Source organism: Cololabis saira, chromosome 24 (assembly GCF_033807715.1).
Source record: "Cololabis saira isolate AMF1-May2022 chromosome 24, fColSai1.1, whole genome shotgun sequence".
NCBI lineage: Eukaryota > Metazoa > Chordata > Actinopteri > Beloniformes > Belonidae > Cololabis > Cololabis saira.
Window position 1 is genome coordinate 17011069 of NC_084610.1, and position 16569 is coordinate 17027637.

A 16569-nucleotide genomic window follows, 5' to 3' on the forward strand; every position below is an offset into this window, starting at 1 on the left:
ATAAAGGGCTTATATAGGTGGAACTGGATGCCGTCTATAAAGGGTTTATCTGTTTATGAGTCCTTTCACTTGACGTGTCGCTTCTCAGTCATTCATGCTCATATATGTTTAAAGGCATGAAAACATTAAAGTTTTCAGTTATAATTGCATAAATTGTCTATATTTCATTACTTTATATACTGTTTTGGGGTTACATTTGCATAAAATGCTAAAAACAAAATTCTCAAAAATTAAAAACTCGAAAAAGACTGAAAATGGAAATAATAAAAAAGGAATCTGGGAAAAATTAAAACTGATTTCATCCGTCTCTGTTTGCTGCCCTGGATCTGTTTGATAATTCTGCCACACCATGTTTCTGTTCTATCAGCATTCTGGGAGGTGATTGGTCCTTACAGCATCATTAGCTGCCAATACTTGCTGTTGAATCTCAATATAATACTAGTATTAATATGTTGCCTAACTACACAGTCACATAATTCATGCATAATTCATGCATAATTCATGCATAATTCATTCATAATTCATAACCCAAATCAATATTGAGTCAAATCGGATTGAACCAAATCTTGATAATCGATTCTGAATCTTAAGAATCGGATTCAAATCCACTCTTGACATTTGGATCGATACCCAACCCTGTTCCTAGTATTTGGAGTTCTAAAAAATCTGACTAAATTTTCCAATTGAATTCTCTCCAGATCCTGGAGCTAGTAGCTAGAAGCACTGCATTTTACAAATACTAAACCATTCCTCCTCAGTTATCAGTTCTCTCAACTTTCTTTCCCATTTTTCTTTGATATAAAGAGAGAAAGTCTTCCTGCCTGACAGCAAACCTCTGTACAGGGTTGAGATTACTTTAGGGGGGGCTGGTTCGAGTTCTCCGTACCTGAATCCTACGGATGCTGACGCGGCTCTCGAACAGCTTCTCCACGGCGCTGGGGAAGAAGAGCGTGACGGTGAGGCGCACGGCCGTGTACAGCGACACGGTGACGAACACGCGGCTGGCCACGATCTGGTTCCCCAGCAGGACGTAGAGGGTGAAGGTGACGAACAGGATGATCTTGCTGGCGCAGAAGAAGGACGCCATGTTGAGTCCTCGCAGGTAGGAGCTCTTCATGATCTTGGAGATCTCCTTCCTGAAACACAGACAGGACCAACATTCACACACCAGTCCTTACAAACCCCAGGAAACTGGACCACATTACACCGGTCATGAAATCACTACACTGGCTTCCAGTGAGTCAAAGGATAGAGTTTAAAATATTACAGCTGGACTACAAAGACCTGAATGGTCTTGGACCAAAATACATGCTTGATCTGTTAGTTCCTATGAAGCTCCCAGACCCCTGAGGTTCATCTGGATCTGGTTTGTTGTGGTTCCCAAGAACCAGAACCAAGCAAGGTGAGGCAGCGTTCAGTTATTCCGCTCCTCACCGGTGGAACAAACTTCCTGTAGACCTGAGGTCTGCTCCAACTGTAGATCCTTTAAATCAGGGCTAAAAACATTACTGTGTACTGAAGCGTACTCTTAAATTAAATACTTACCTGCTGAACTCTACTGCCCTTGTGCTTTTTATTATTTTACCTCTTTTGTAATACTGTATTTGACCCGGTCTTTGTACGTTTTGACCGTATAGAAACGTAATTCTTGCCATTGTAAGAATGAGATGTACCTGCTGTACTCTACTGCCCTTACTTTTTAACAACGTGTGCTTTTTATTATTTTAACTCTTTTTTACCTCTCATTTTATTTCATTTTATTTGTTATTTACTATTTAATTGTGTCTTGCTGCTTTTTTTTTTTTTTGTTTAAGCACTTTATTTATAGCTTTTTCCATGTTACAGAAGAATGAACATTCAATAACAAATCAACCCCGCCCACCCACCCACAAACCCACTGATCCACCCACCCCTTACAAGGTCAGAAACGATATAAGTAAATGGATAAATAAAATAAGTAAAATAAAATAAAAATAAATAAATAAACAGAATCAACAAACAAAGGTAAACACAATATGTCTGTATGTAGATATGCATTCAAACACACCTTGATAGACTTATATTTTGAATTAAAGGTAGGACGGGGACACCCTTTATCGTGCGCACAGATCCAGCTGCTCACTTCATATGCAGCATGTTAGGATAGTATCAAGTAAGAGATATGTCCTCAATTAATTCTATGAAGGGAGTCCAGACCTGAATAAATCTGTCCTTACGACCGCTACGACTATATTTCAACTTCTCTAGTGGAATCACCTCCTTAACCCAGTGTTTGAATGAGGGCGGTGTATCCGACCTCCACTGCATAAAGCCTGAATTATGGTTCTGCGTCAAACCAACGCAGAGCACACGGCGTCACCGTGAAGCCGTCGTGAACCCTTCGGACTTCTCCGTCACTACATTTCGTTGTGGTGCAGTACCCCCCGTGACCGCTTATTCGCGATCTTTTCCTGAATGGTTTATCAGACTTTTTCCGGTCACAATGAATCAAAGAGATAAGGACAACTATTGTGCAAAAAAAAAAAAAAAAAAAAAAAAAAAAATTCACACATACATGAAGAAAAGAGCGCTGAAAGTTCACGACTGCTTCAAACCGGAAACCGGAAATGCGTTGCTACCAAGCGAACCAATCACAGCCCTCTCGGTCTGCGTGTGGTCTGCGTGTGGTCTGCGTCTCCTCTGCGCGTAGTTACAATTTTCGGGAGGTGCACGTCAGTGACGGCGTCAGTGACGGCGTGTGGTCTGCGTCTACGCGTACCACACGCCGTAGGCACGGCGTCGTTTTGACGCAGAACCATAACTCAAGCTTATGAATTAGCCTCCGAGCCATAAGTGTTAAAAAAGCTATGGCATTTAAACTGTAAGATAGTAAATTGTGCGTCTGAGGGTCCAAAAACTGCGATTACAGGATCGGGGTCAACGTTGACAGCCTGTATGTGAGATATGGCCTTGAAAATTTTTGTCCAAAAGCTATTCGTCTTACCACTTTTAATGTTGATGTAAAGCACTTTGAATTACCTTGTGTTGAATTGTGCTATTCAAATAAACCTTGCCTTGCCAGCTCACAGCATCTTCCTGCTCTCAGCCTCTCGGCCAGCAGGAGATGAACATCAGAGCAGCGTGGCGAAGCCCTGCGTGGTGTTTGTCAACTCAGTTCTCATCTGTTCTGAGAGGAACCGCTGCGCCCCCAGGTAGATTTATGGCAGCAGATTAACATTTCTGCAGCGTTGCAGCGACTCCCATTCGCAGTTTGACAAGTGAAGCCCAAAAAGTTCATACTTGTTTGGAAAAAAGCATTTCTTTGTTCTTCGACGGCGGGAAATTTGGGCCGAAGCAGCTGCCTCCGATTTTTAAGAAGGAGGAGCCCCTGCATTCCTCATCCGTCCCAAATTAAAGAACATGTGGAGAATTTTGATAAGAAAAATGTGACGCCAATCCTCTAATGCCGCACAGCTGAGGAGACATCTGAGGCCTTTTATTGCTTGTTACAGCAGAAATCCACAAACGCACGACACCCGACGGACCAGGTTCAGCAAGTCCAACCACTTCAGCTCCACTTGAGTTTACAGGCTCCTCCGATCACGTGAAATCATGTTTATTTGTCGGGATTACTTCCTCTGAACTTTTATCACCATTAAAAGATGCTGAGTCAGGACCAGTCCAGCAGGCCGGTCCGTCCTCTCAGAACCAGGTCCTAAAAGTTTTCTTTATAAACTTCTGCTTTTTCATCGTGACTGGAAGAAATCCAGCGCTATTTGACACTGTATGTTTAGTTTCCTGCTGCTGCGACAGGCTGCAACAAGCTGAACACGAGTGCAGGAGTTACTGAAACTTTTAACGACATAAACGATTACTTAGCAAATAAACATCAAGCCCAGAGGGGGAACTTTAAAATGCATGTTTCTTCTTCTTCTCCTTTGGGCTTTTCCCTTCAGGGGTCGCCACAGCGAATCAGTTGCCTCCATTTGAGCCCATCTTTTTTTTTTTTTTTTTTTTTTTTTTTTTTTTCACATTTTGATCCCACTCCTTATTTTTGTCAAGTTAGCAAAAGTCTCCTGGAAAGAGACTGAAGTTTCATCTACACAGTCTTGGATTAGAGAGATGGCAATGTGTGTTACGTTGGAAAAGCTGACTTATGTGATTAGAGGTAAAGCACAAGAATTTGAAGAAATATGGACACCTTTAATGGATTTTCTCAAGCAACAATAGAATATATATATATATATATATATATATATATCTGTAAAACAAGTGTGACAATTTTAGTTTGTTTGTGAGGCTATTGAGTGTGAAATTTTTTTAAATTTATTTATTTATTTATGTTTTTCCATTTAATTTTTAATTTTTTAATTTTAATCTTTTTCTGTCTTGTTTTGTTTTTGTTTTTATGGACACAGCAGGACCTGCTTGCATTTGTTGGACAATTAATATGATACTTGCTGATTGCTTTGGTTTTTTTTGTACATTTATATTGAAATTTAATAAAAAAATATTGTTAAAAAAAATAAAAAAAGTTAGCAAAAGTCAGACTTAATAAGTTTTATGTTCTCAGTCCACTTCGACCACATCTGGTAAAATTTCTCCTTCTCGATTTTTAGAGAGAACGACAACTTTTCGATGACATATATTTCATATATTATTCCTATCCATTCATCTATAGTGGAGGATTCAGGTTTTAACCACCTCCTTGTAACAGCTTTTTTGTTCACTGCAAGGAGTATTAGTCACCCATATATAGAGTATCAAACCGGTAAGGAATTTTGACTCCAAATAAATTATGAGCCTGTCTTCTGCATCCTCTTCTCTTACCCAACTACCTTCATGTCCTCTTTCACTGCATCTATAAACCTCCTCTTCAGTCTTCCTCTGGACCTCCTGCCTGGCAGTTCAACACTCCTTCTACATGTTGGATGTTTGATTGAAATGAGTGTTTTTACCTTCTGACCTCAGAGACCAGCGCATCGAACGGTTTTTCCCAGGCGTACATCTTGATGATCCTGATTCCAGATACCACCTCGTTCATTGTGCGGATTCTGCTGTCGGTGAGAACGGCCGTCTTACTCCTGCAGTGGGAACACAGAGACATCGTCAACGCTCGGGAGGTTTCAGGTCAACAGGAACCCAGGTCAAGTTTTGACCTCACTTCCCTTCAAACGGTTTTGTAAAGGCTCCTATAAAGCTGCACACAGCTACAGGGGATTCTGATTCTCAAAACTGTGTGTACGCCAAAATCCACGCACGTTTCGAGCAAACATGCAGGAGCACAACACTCCGCCCTGTCTCCTCCCTCATGTAGATATATTTGAATATGATATTCAAGATAATTATCCATTAGAAAAAACGCTCATCGTAACAAGGAATTTGGAAAAACAAGTAAAACCAATTTAAAAAAATATCAGCTGTGAGCTGGAGATAGTCCTGTCAAAAGTTGAGGCCTGGAAAAAATAATTTATTTGGGGGCATTTCTTCCGATTTAAGCTGCATTGCATTATGGGTATCGTTGTACTTTGCTTTGTGTTTCGTTCCGTGAAGAGTTGTGGTTTTATTATGATCGTAAGGGTTTGTGAATGTCAATATTAAGAGTCAGTTCATCATTACACTTCCTTTTCTTGTTTGTATTTTAAGAACCGACACCAGAACTTAAGTTGGTGGATGAAAAACGGCTCCTTGTTCCGCTTTATTGTCACGCGTATTATATACTAACGGATATAGTATAATAATGTGAACAACATAAACTTATATTTAAAACATGAAGCATCACGATCTGATTTCTCTGCTGCAGAAATAAAGACAACTTGTGCCAACGGGATTATCGAGGTGCAAACGTGAGAAATAAAGACCAAAGTCGCTGTAACTCGGAGTGTTGCATCCGCAGGAGGAGAGACCGGTCTAGATCCCAGCCTCCATCACCAGAGAAACACTTTCTGGATCCTGCAGCACCTGCAGCTGACTCGATATCAGACTCTGAAAGTTGCCTAAACATTCAATAAGAACTTTATTCATTCATTGCTGAATCACATCAGTTTGTACCAACCAACCTTTCAGAGACATGTTAAGACAACTTTACAGAACCGGTTCTTTAATGTTTGTCTGTTCAGACACAGTTATGGGATATTTTAAGGATCTGGGGCCTGATCTATAAAGCTTGCTTGAGCACAAAACGGGGCTTGAAAGATGCGCAAGCCCCCTTCTACGCAAAGGTTGGGATTTAAAAAAAAAAAAACTAACCAAAAAATGTGTGTATCTTTACGCCAAAGCTGACCCTCGCGCACGAACATTTTGAAGATATGGGGAACTGGCGACGCAGGCGGTGAGGTGGTGAAATGAAGCCAGATTCATCTCATACTTTTAATGTCATCACATATCAGCCTTATAATATAATAGCGCTGATCGTGTCCCTCTGTGTTTGAAGCACAGCGTCAGTCAGGACTCAGGTGCTGCTGCTGCAGCCGCGGTGCAGTACACGGCGCGCCGGCAACCTCCTCCTCACCCACCGCGACAACTGGAGAGTGACTGAGGACAGAACAAATGAGTGCCGGGCCACTCTATAGAGCCCCTAAAGGGACACGGATTTTTTATATATATATATATATATATATATATATATATATATATATATATATATATATACCGTATTTTCGCGACCATATGGCGCACTGTGTGGAAAGGCGCACCCTCAGTTTTGTGTGTCATTTTTGGTTTTAAAACACACATACGGCGCACCGACCCAAAAGGCGGCGTCTACGGAGACGGAGCTGCACAGACACGCGTTGCAAAACACACACGCGCTAAAAATACAGCAGAAGCAAAGCTTAGTTTGATATTTTACTTCACTTTTCACATCAATCAAACCCTTCAAAGGTTCATATTCTGTTTCTGCATTAAAGAATTTAAAAAAACCACCGGGTTGCTGCACAAACCTGTCTCAGCCCCTGATCATCTCCTCATCCATCCAGCCCTTTTCATTTCACTCTGGCTGGAAAAGTCTCTTTAGGGAACGCTTTTCTTTTAAAAATCCCGACCGCGGCGGTCCCCGGTCCCGCTCCCCGTTTGCTCCCTCGCGCTGGACCGGGTCCCGGGTCCCGGGTCCCGGGTCCCGGGTCCCGGGTCCCGGGTCCCGGTCCTCCCCCCCGCGCTGGTCCCGCGGCGGACCGGGTCCCGGTCCGCCCCCCCCCCCCGCGCTGGTCCCGCGGCGGACCGGGTCCCGGTCCGCCCCCCCCCCCCCCCCCGCGCTGGTCCCGCGGCGGTCCCGGGTCCCGCGTCCCGGGACCCTCGCGCTGGACCCGCTCACACACACGCGCTGCCGGGGAGCCGGTACCGGGGTTTGTATCCGACAGGAGCTACGTTAATTCAGCTGCGCCAGTCCGAATTTCCAGACCTGTCTCCTGTCCCCCTCTTTTCATTCACCCTTATAATGACTCCGGCTGGAAACCTCTTATGCAAAGTTTTTCTTTTAAAAATCACCATAAGTTTCTGTCCATCAGCTGCGCCAGTCCAGCACCACATAGCCTACATGAGATCTGTGTGTCGCGCCGCGAATACACACACGCGCATGTCGGGATCCGGTACCGGGTTTGTAACCGACAGATTTGGCTGCAAATCTCGGAAAGTGAAGCTGATCTGACCTGAGACAGACCCCAGAAATCTCTGCTCTTAAAGCGGCCGGGAACCAGGTCATCGGACCCGCTTGGGGAACCAGGAAGTCGGCTGCAGCAGCGACCATCACCGCGCTGCTGCAGCCGCTGCTTTAACCGGGGAATGTGGACGGTTCCGACCGGCCGGCGCTGCAGAACACTCACACACAAGTGTGCTTATTTAAATAGAGCGGAGCAAAACTTAGTTTGATTGTATTTTATTTCACTTTACACATCAAGCAAATCCTTAAAAGTCTTCATCATATGTTTCGCATTAAACAGCTCAGTGGATGGTCTCATTCAGCTTCACCCGCCCCCTTCTCTTTTTACCTTCTCATGGTGGCCGACCTGACATTACCGTAATTCAGGTAATAGACACGGCGCACCGTTTCTTAAGGCGCCCGGCACATTTAAAAAAAAAAAAAAAAAAAAAAGTTGCGCCTTATGGTCGCGAAAATACGGTATATATATATATATATATATATATATAAATAAAATGAGTTTTACGCGCCCGTAGGCTCTGCATTGGTGTAACGCAGAACCATAAATCAGCCTTAAAGGTTTCACGCGCGCACGTAAAACTCATTATATATATAAAAAAAATCTGTGTCCCTTTAGGGGCTCTGTACCTCTTGGCCTCCACCTTCAAATCACACCACTTCTTTTTTTTTTCTGCAACAGATCTGTCCGTGGCACTCACAGCGTTTAGCGCAGCAACGACGTGCTGCCACTCACTCGCTTTATTTTATACTATTTATATACTATTTATACTTTTACTGTGACCACCAAATAATGTCGTCTTCCTGGCCTCCACTTCATCCACAACATCTCGATCTCAGTCTCCGTGAAATTTAGTGGCACGGTGGCTGGACACGTCTCATTCATCCTGACGGACAGGATTGACAGCTTCCTTCCTTCATATGTTCATGTGGTTGATTGTGAGATTATTGCAGTTCCACTCTTGTGTAACTTGTCTGGTGATGTGGGGACTGTCGTGTCCTTCATGTGTGGTCGTGAACTTATTGCTGACGTCACATTTCCTCATATTCTGGACTTCCCTGCATCACCAGTGAGTGTTTCCAACGGACAAAACCTCAGAAAAGTGCGTACGCCAGACATGATGTGTGACCGCAACTTTCCACGTTTGAACATCCGACCGTGAGTGTAGAAAGTGGCGCACGCATGTTTTTTGTGCGCCGCTCTCTTTGTACACAAGGCCCCGGGTCTGCAGATGTGTCAGACGGACTGCAGCAGCGTGGTGTTACCTGAACTTGGAGAAGAGTCTCCCAAACATGGTCTGAGTGGGCATCAGGAACATGAGGACCACCATTCCTGCCAGGCAGGACGGACCGATCTCCATCCACAGCAGCCCCACCACGGCGGCCGCCTGCAGCGGCCCCACCCACAGGAAGTGCAGGAAGATGGTCACCTGTTCAGAGGCACGTACGTCATCATCAGCAACACACAGCAAAACACTGAAATCCCACACATGTGAGCCACCCAGCGAGGATCAAAACTTTTCTTTAATATTAGGAAGTAGCCCTTAAAACCGAGCTTTTGCATAGAGCTTTTGCAGTCCAGGCCCCCAAACTTTGGAACTCTTACCCGCTGAGATCAGGTCAGCTAAATCCCCCACTGCTTTTAAATCTTTACTAAAAACATTCCATTTTAGAAAAGCTTTTATTGTGGTGTGTATTAATTTAAGACTTGGTTACTGCCGTCTTATGTTCTTATATACTATGCACTGTATTTGCATCTTGATGTATTTTATTGTTCTTGGGAAGCACTTTGTAACTTTGTTAAGAAAGGTGTTATATAAATAAAGTTTATTATTATTATTATTATTATGATTAAAACCCAGCGGACGCTCCGGACTTTTGTCCAAACTCAAACAAAAGCATGAACCTTGTAATTAACATCCCACTGTCAGGAAACAAAACTGTGCAGCTTCGCAGCATGCTCTGGCTCAAACAGATTAAAATGAAACTCGAGGCAAACAAGATTAGCTGCTCCCAGTGTAATTAAGCCCCAACCTCACGCTAGGAGAGAGACTTGGCAGCGTTCTTCTGCGGCGCTGACATGAGAGGATGTGTTCACAGTCCCAGCGCTAAGTAAAGTGTTTACTTAGCTGTCGTGCACATTTCCACCATCCCCTCAAAACTCTACACTTTCCCACTAATCCTTAAACATGCATCATATGAACAGTATTCTGATACTCTCATTAAGCTCTATCTGTTTTCTTTATGATTAGAGCAGAAGTTTATATGAAAGGTTCAACAAGTAAAGAAATGAACGTGGAGCCTCGTAGCGAGCCGTCTCGTACCTCGTCAAACTTATTGACATCGTTGGAGAGGAGGTTGACGATCTGGCCGGTGGTCGTCTTCCCCATGGCTGAGCTGCTCAGACTCAGAGCCTGCACGGAGAAAAATACATAGTTAAACATTAGCATTGGCACTAAAATGAAAGACGAGCCCACGGAAGAGTATTAGGGCCAGGCAGGAGAAAAAATATTTGAGAGGGGAAGATTTCTTTTCATTATGCACTTCGAGAAAAAAGTCAAAATGTCGAGATTAATGTTGAAATACAATTTCGAGAAAAAAGTCAAAATGTCAAGAATAATGTTGAAATGCAATTTTGAGAAGTCGAAAAAAGATCAAATCCAGTTAGGAGAGCGACTGACAGCTATGCAGCAGCAGCCGTAACTAACTAACTAACTAACTAACTAACTAACTAACTTACATCCTTGGAGTTTAACATTAATGGTACTTTTCTGAAGTTATGCAACTGCATATGTGTGATATGTGTTTCAAATCAATATCGTAAAGTAGGGCTGGGCGATATGGACCAAAAGTCATATCTCGATATTTTCTAGCTAAATGGCGATATTCGATATTTTTTCTGTGCCATAATTGGAGTTTCCCCCAAAACATTATAGCATAGCATCTCTGTTAGCTTAATTTTTTTTTGAGGCAAACCGTTAAAAAAACAGTCAGTTTTAATACAAAGCCTCGTGCCAAATGTCACACAGGTTCCTTTATTAACAGAGGTCTGCACAATATCAAAATGTATAAAACAAATGAAATAAAAATAAACTGCCTGCATATATAGAATAAAAATGCTTCTTGAATAAAATAAAACAAATATCCCTTTCCTGCATAACAATTAAATTAAAATACACTGTGCAATTAATACAATGTAGACAGTAACAGGCAGACTTTTCCACTGAGGTTGACAGTTGTGCAAATAACAAAACATTTGTGCAAATCTCAAATAAAACATTCAAGTCAATTTGTCACAAAATAAGCTATATCAAAATCATTAAAAAAAAAAAGTAAAAAAAAAATAATAATTTAAATCGATACGATATTGTCTCGTACCATATCGTGTTTGAAAATATATCGATATATATTAAAATCTCGATATATCGCCCAGCCCTATCGTAAAGACAATTCGACTTTTTTCTCAACATTTTGACTTTTTTCTCAAAATTGTACTTCAACATTAATCTCGACATTTCGACTATTTTCTCAAAATTGTACTTCAACATTAATCTCGACATTTCGACTATTTTCTCGAAGTGCATAATGAAAAATAATCTTCCTCCTCTAAAATATTGTTTTTATTTCCCCCCTGCCTGGCCCTAATACTCTTCCGTACTCCGCTTCTCTGCCGACCTTCTTGTAGATGACGTGACACATGGCCACCCGTATCTTCATGCCCGTCCTCTGAACATGGTAGAAGTAGAGGTGGTGGAGTATCGCCAGGCCGATGGTGCAGATCGACAGCCCCGCTGCGTAGCCCAGACTCTCGTGTAAACCGGCCGTATCATTTGGATCATAATCTTCAAAGTACCGAATCATCTTTCCCAAGATGACCGGCTGGACCACTTTAATGGTCTCCTGTTACACAGAGAAGAAGAGCATCAGTCTGGTGTCCTGCGCTGCTCACAAACACAACATTAATGCTTCATCACGTGAATCTGACCTCTATTAGCGTGAAGAGTCCCATTATTGAATACATTTTCCAGTAGCACTTGACGATGACTTTTGTGAGGCTCGGCTTCCGCAGCTCTTTGGCAGCTTTCTGGAGCTCGTGGTCCCAGTATCTGTCACAGAGAGATGTCAGGCTGTCGTTACTTATATGGCACTTTTACACTAGTACCTACTCAGCTTGACTCGCCTCGGTTTGGTTCTTTTTCACTAGGGGTCTAACGTGCCGAGTAGTTTTTCTGTAACTAGGGGGGTTGGAGTCAAGACGTCTGAGTCAGGATGTGACATCAGTGAAAGAGCGACTCTGACGGCTTCTTGTTCATTTTATTCAACCAGCAATGGCAGCAAAAGTCTGTTTGGTGATCCAACTCTGAGGTGCAGATGTTCATAAACCTGGTGGCTGAGGAGAGAATTAAAAAGGGATCTAGACGGGCGATAAGGAACGACCAGATCTACCAGGAGCTCTGTCTACTACTGCAACGCCCTATACACAGGCATCGACCAATCACAACTCTGCGGCCTGCAGTTAGTTCAAAACTCAGCCGCTCGACTCCTCACTTGTACTAAGAAGCGAGATCACATCACCCCGGTCCTTGCATCACTCCACTGGCTCCCCATCCGCTACCGTATTCATTTCAAACTTCTCCTGACCGTTTACAAATCCCTCCACGGCCTCCTGGCCCCCACATACCTGTCTGATATTCTCCACCACCACATCCCATCTAGAGCACTCCGGTCAGCCGACCAACTGTTGTTGGAAGTGCCCAGGACCAGCTTAAAACCAGGGGGGACAGAACCTTCACTGTGGAGCCCCCAGACGTAGGAACTCCGCCCCCCTACTAGGGCTGTTTGATTAATCGATTTTAAAGCGTAATCGCAATTATGTAATTAAAACGATGTTAAAACGTGAAAATCGTAAAATCGATTTTTCACTTTTTTTTTTTTTTTTTTTACCTTGTCTGCACACATATTAATGATTGATACCATATTAATGATTGTGCCCCATTGGAGAGGCTCTTTAGTGTAGGAGGGGGCGTTGTAACATGCCACCGGGCATCCCTCAAGCCAGATGCGGTAGACCGGCTCGTGTTCCTTGCAAAAAACTTGCAAATGTGAATATCAAATGTAATGACTGACATTACACACCTCTACCTCCTTCATGGGTTGCATTATTATTTAGCATGCAAAGATCCAGTTTAGTTTAATTAGAAAATGTCTTGTTTTATTTAATTGGAAATATAACTTACTGTATGTTTGCAAGTGCTGATTTGCTGATTTTTTTTTTTCAGAGATAAAACTTGATATTTTATTATATTTTTTAAAACTTTTTTTCAACTTATTTTACAGAGTTTTGCACTTTATTCATTCATTTTTGGTTTAATAAGAGCAAAGTTTGCACTTAAAGCCCAATGGGGCAAATGTTCAATAAAAAAACAGCATATTTGAAATCATTTCTTTGCCTTTTGTCAATTCACAAAATAATCGTAATCGAAAATCAGATTTTGAGAGAAAAAAAAAAAATCGAGATTTTATTTTTGGGCAAAATCGAACAGCCCTACCCCCTACACATCTGGGCGGCCCAGTCTTTAAATATTTTTAAATCTCAGTTAAAGACCCACCTTTTTTCCCTTGCTTTCAATTAGTGTTTTTTTATATCGTCTTATCCAGATTTGTCTTTTAACCCTTTTCTTTTCTTAGATCTTTTTAAAAGCATCTGAAAAATGTCCCTCTTTATGTCTTTGCTTTTAGCATTTAAGCACTTTCTGTGAAGCACTTTGGTTGTGGCTCAGCCGTTTGTATATGTGCTATATAAATAAATTTGACTTGACTCTGTCTCTTCATAGCTGCTCGCGGCTTCCAGCTGACTTTTCAGCAGCGCCGAGACAAACAAACAAAAACAAAAAAAGTGTCGCCGCTTGAAGCTTCTCTCTCTCTCATTTTTTAACTTGATATTGAACACAAGTCACAGAACCAGCAGCACATCTATCATCTCCTCCAGGTTCTACATCTTTAGTGTTGTTGTCTTCTTGGTTTAGATCACACAATCAAATACGTCACAGCAGCTTCACTCCAACCTCCTACTTCTGCTCCAGGTGCTGAATTGTTACGGAAAAGAAACTATTTTATGAATTCTTGCACGCTGATGAGTCAGCACGTCTTGTGAGGCAGTAATCCCATAAGTGCACGCACAAAAGGGTTTGACACGGTTGCAAAAGCAACCACTGAGAATTAGCTGAAGCTGATCAAAGGTGAGTTCAAACACCTGCACAGGTGTTGGCCGTCAGCGGTAGATTGCGTTACAAAAGTATTCATCCTACATGGAAATATTTCAATTTTTTTGCAATATAAAATGGAATTTAAATTGATTTTCATTTGGATTCCATGTCATCGACCTACAGCTCTCAAATAACCAGTCACCAGTTACCTGCAGAAGCCCCATAATCAGCCGAATAGGGTCCACGTGTGCACATTCCAACTGTCAAATGATCTCTGTGTACGTGTGTATGCTGAACCCAGCGGGGGTTTCTGAAACGGGATATTCCTGTGCAAGCATTCGCTGGTAGCCCCGCAGGTCCTCCACGAGGATCATGGAGCTGGGAGCCAAGGCTGGATTTGATTGACATGAGGAGAGCGTGTCCAGCGTGTCCAGCTGTTGCGTTTATTCCACATCAGATGTGTGCGTATCAGTATGGGACGTTTTATGAGGGCTACTCTTTTGGCCCCCAAGCGAGGCCTTCCCGTCTGGAACAAACCCAACACCTCTCATCTCCCCAAAAAACACGGAGGTGAACTCTGAACTGCTTCAGGTGCACATGTCTGAACAAGAAACCCATTAACAATGTTACCAGCTAGCAACATGATGGTAATACTGGCTAAACCTTAGCTGAATCCGAAATTCCATACCTCACCCTAATGAGTAGCAAAAACAGTATGTGAGATTTTTTAGTGCGTCCGAAACATTAGTACGTACACAATAGTATGCACTATCCATTCTCAATCCGGAGAAATTTATTAGTGTGGATTGATGGACACTAGCTAAGCAGAAACTTCCCACAATGCAATGCAGCGGTGTTTGGTTGCTAAGTGCTGCGCAGATACTTAGCAACCAACAAAAATGGAGGATAACGTTACTGGTACCAAGCAAAGCTGCAGCAGCAGCATCACCAGCATCACACTACAATTCAAATGTGAGTAAATAGGTGTGATTTCTTTTTGGTTTCTATAAGATATTAACCAGATGAGTTCCTCTTTTATCACATTATTGTGTGGGTAGATGTATTTGCAAAGTTTACGAATGAGAGAAAGGAGAAATGTCATCTTGTTTGGGCCAGGATAAACGGGAAAGAGCGGTGCTGCCACTGCTGCTGTGACAGGAGTTGTTACCATGGTAACAACTCCCCCTCCCAACGGCAGGAAGTGCCATGTGACTCTGAGTAGTACGTCCCAATTAATGCAGACTACTGATATTTACTCAAAAGTGTGCCGAACTTGAGTATACTTTTTGAGTATATACTGTTTAGTATGGCATTTCGGACGCACCGATGTTTATTGAAAACACGAAGCAGATAGTAAGAATCAGTTAATGAGCTGCAAACGGGTTCTCAGTGAGCCGGTACTCCTGCTCCTGAAACGTCTGTTTAGTCTTAAATTCAGGCTCTTCATCCAAGCAACTTCCTCAGAAATCTGGATGTGTTGTTGCTCCTCCCACACACTAGAGATGACAACGTTTCCTAGGGCCACGTTTACACAGAGCCGGGTATTTACAAGAAAAAAAATTCCCCCTCTACGTTTTGAAAATTACCATAATTTACACGAACCCGCATAAATACGCTGAAGTAGAGTTACTTTTAAGTGTGACGTTAGAATATAAAAGAAGTACTGGTAAAATACAAGAAAATATTGACAGTGGCCAAACAAATTGTAAACACAGGTCGCACACATGACGCTGGTGACGTTTCTGTTGCATAATGTGACGTTCTGAAGCCTAAATGTCCGTTTCCCTCTGTTTACAAGCAAACGTGAAGACGGGGTTTTTTGCAAATCTCCACTGTGGCCGAAGTTTTCCGAAAATGATCGTTTTTGGTGACTTTGAGCTTTGGTTTTTGCGTAAACGAACAGCCAAAACGCATGAAAACACCACCGTTTTTGCTACGTGTAAACGGGGCCTAGGATTCATCTCACAGCCATGAATGCCTCTTCAGAGATGAAACAGGACTGTAACTCAGAGTGAACTGAGACAAATTTAAAACTTTACTGGAAAGAAAGAAAGAAAAAGATCAATGGCAGATGATAAAGACGTTATTTCCAAACATCTATCCGGAGAAGGCAGTCTTTAAAAAAAAACAAAAAAACCGCAGCACTATAAAGTTTCCCCAGACGTAAACAAACCCAACGGGTGTATTTTGGAGTGGTAGGGGATGTAGTTTACGAATACTGGTGGGGCAGACGGATGCAGCTGTGTAGCACATGTTGGAAACTCATGACATGACTAATAAAGAAGAACTCCAACATCGAGTCATTAACATCAGACTTGCTTTCAGTTCTTCCCTGATTAAGTTAGACTTCACGGTCTGGATGAAGCACAACAGCTTCCTGATTTGATGGCAACGCTTGGAATACTTCTGCTATAATGGCAGGTACACGGATGAAGTTGTACCACATCTCCAGGCTCGCCGTTCTCTTCCGTCTGCTTCTGATGCCAGTGTGGGATCTGAACCTTTTCAGTCTAAAGAATAGGCATGTGTTGAAAAAAATAGATTTTCCAATTCTTAATCGATTCTCATATTAATTCCTAAAAATCGATTCGTATGTCCAAAGATCGATTTTTTTGCCCAAAACAGGAATTTTTTGTTGGACACAAAAATAACTAGTGCCATGTTTTTGCCTTTAAATATGTTTAAAAGGTATGAAAACATTAAAGTTCTCAGTTATAATTCCATAAATTG

At 42.3% G+C, this 16569-nt stretch overlaps 1 protein-coding gene across 1 annotated transcript in view; it reads right to left on the reverse strand.

Moving 5' to 3' along the window:
• LOC133425208 (ATP-binding cassette sub-family C member 4-like) overlaps nt 1-16569 on the reverse strand; it is a 56860-nt gene that overhangs the window by 27517 nt on the left and 12774 nt on the right. Inside the window, 6 exon segments of the mRNA XM_061715923.1 lie at nt 887-1136; nt 4938-5063; nt 8900-9063; nt 9958-10047; nt 11309-11533; nt 11619-11739. Of these exon segments, the coding sequence (XP_061571907.1) occupies nt 887-1136; nt 4938-5063; nt 8900-9063; nt 9958-10047; nt 11309-11533; nt 11619-11739 (976 nt within the window).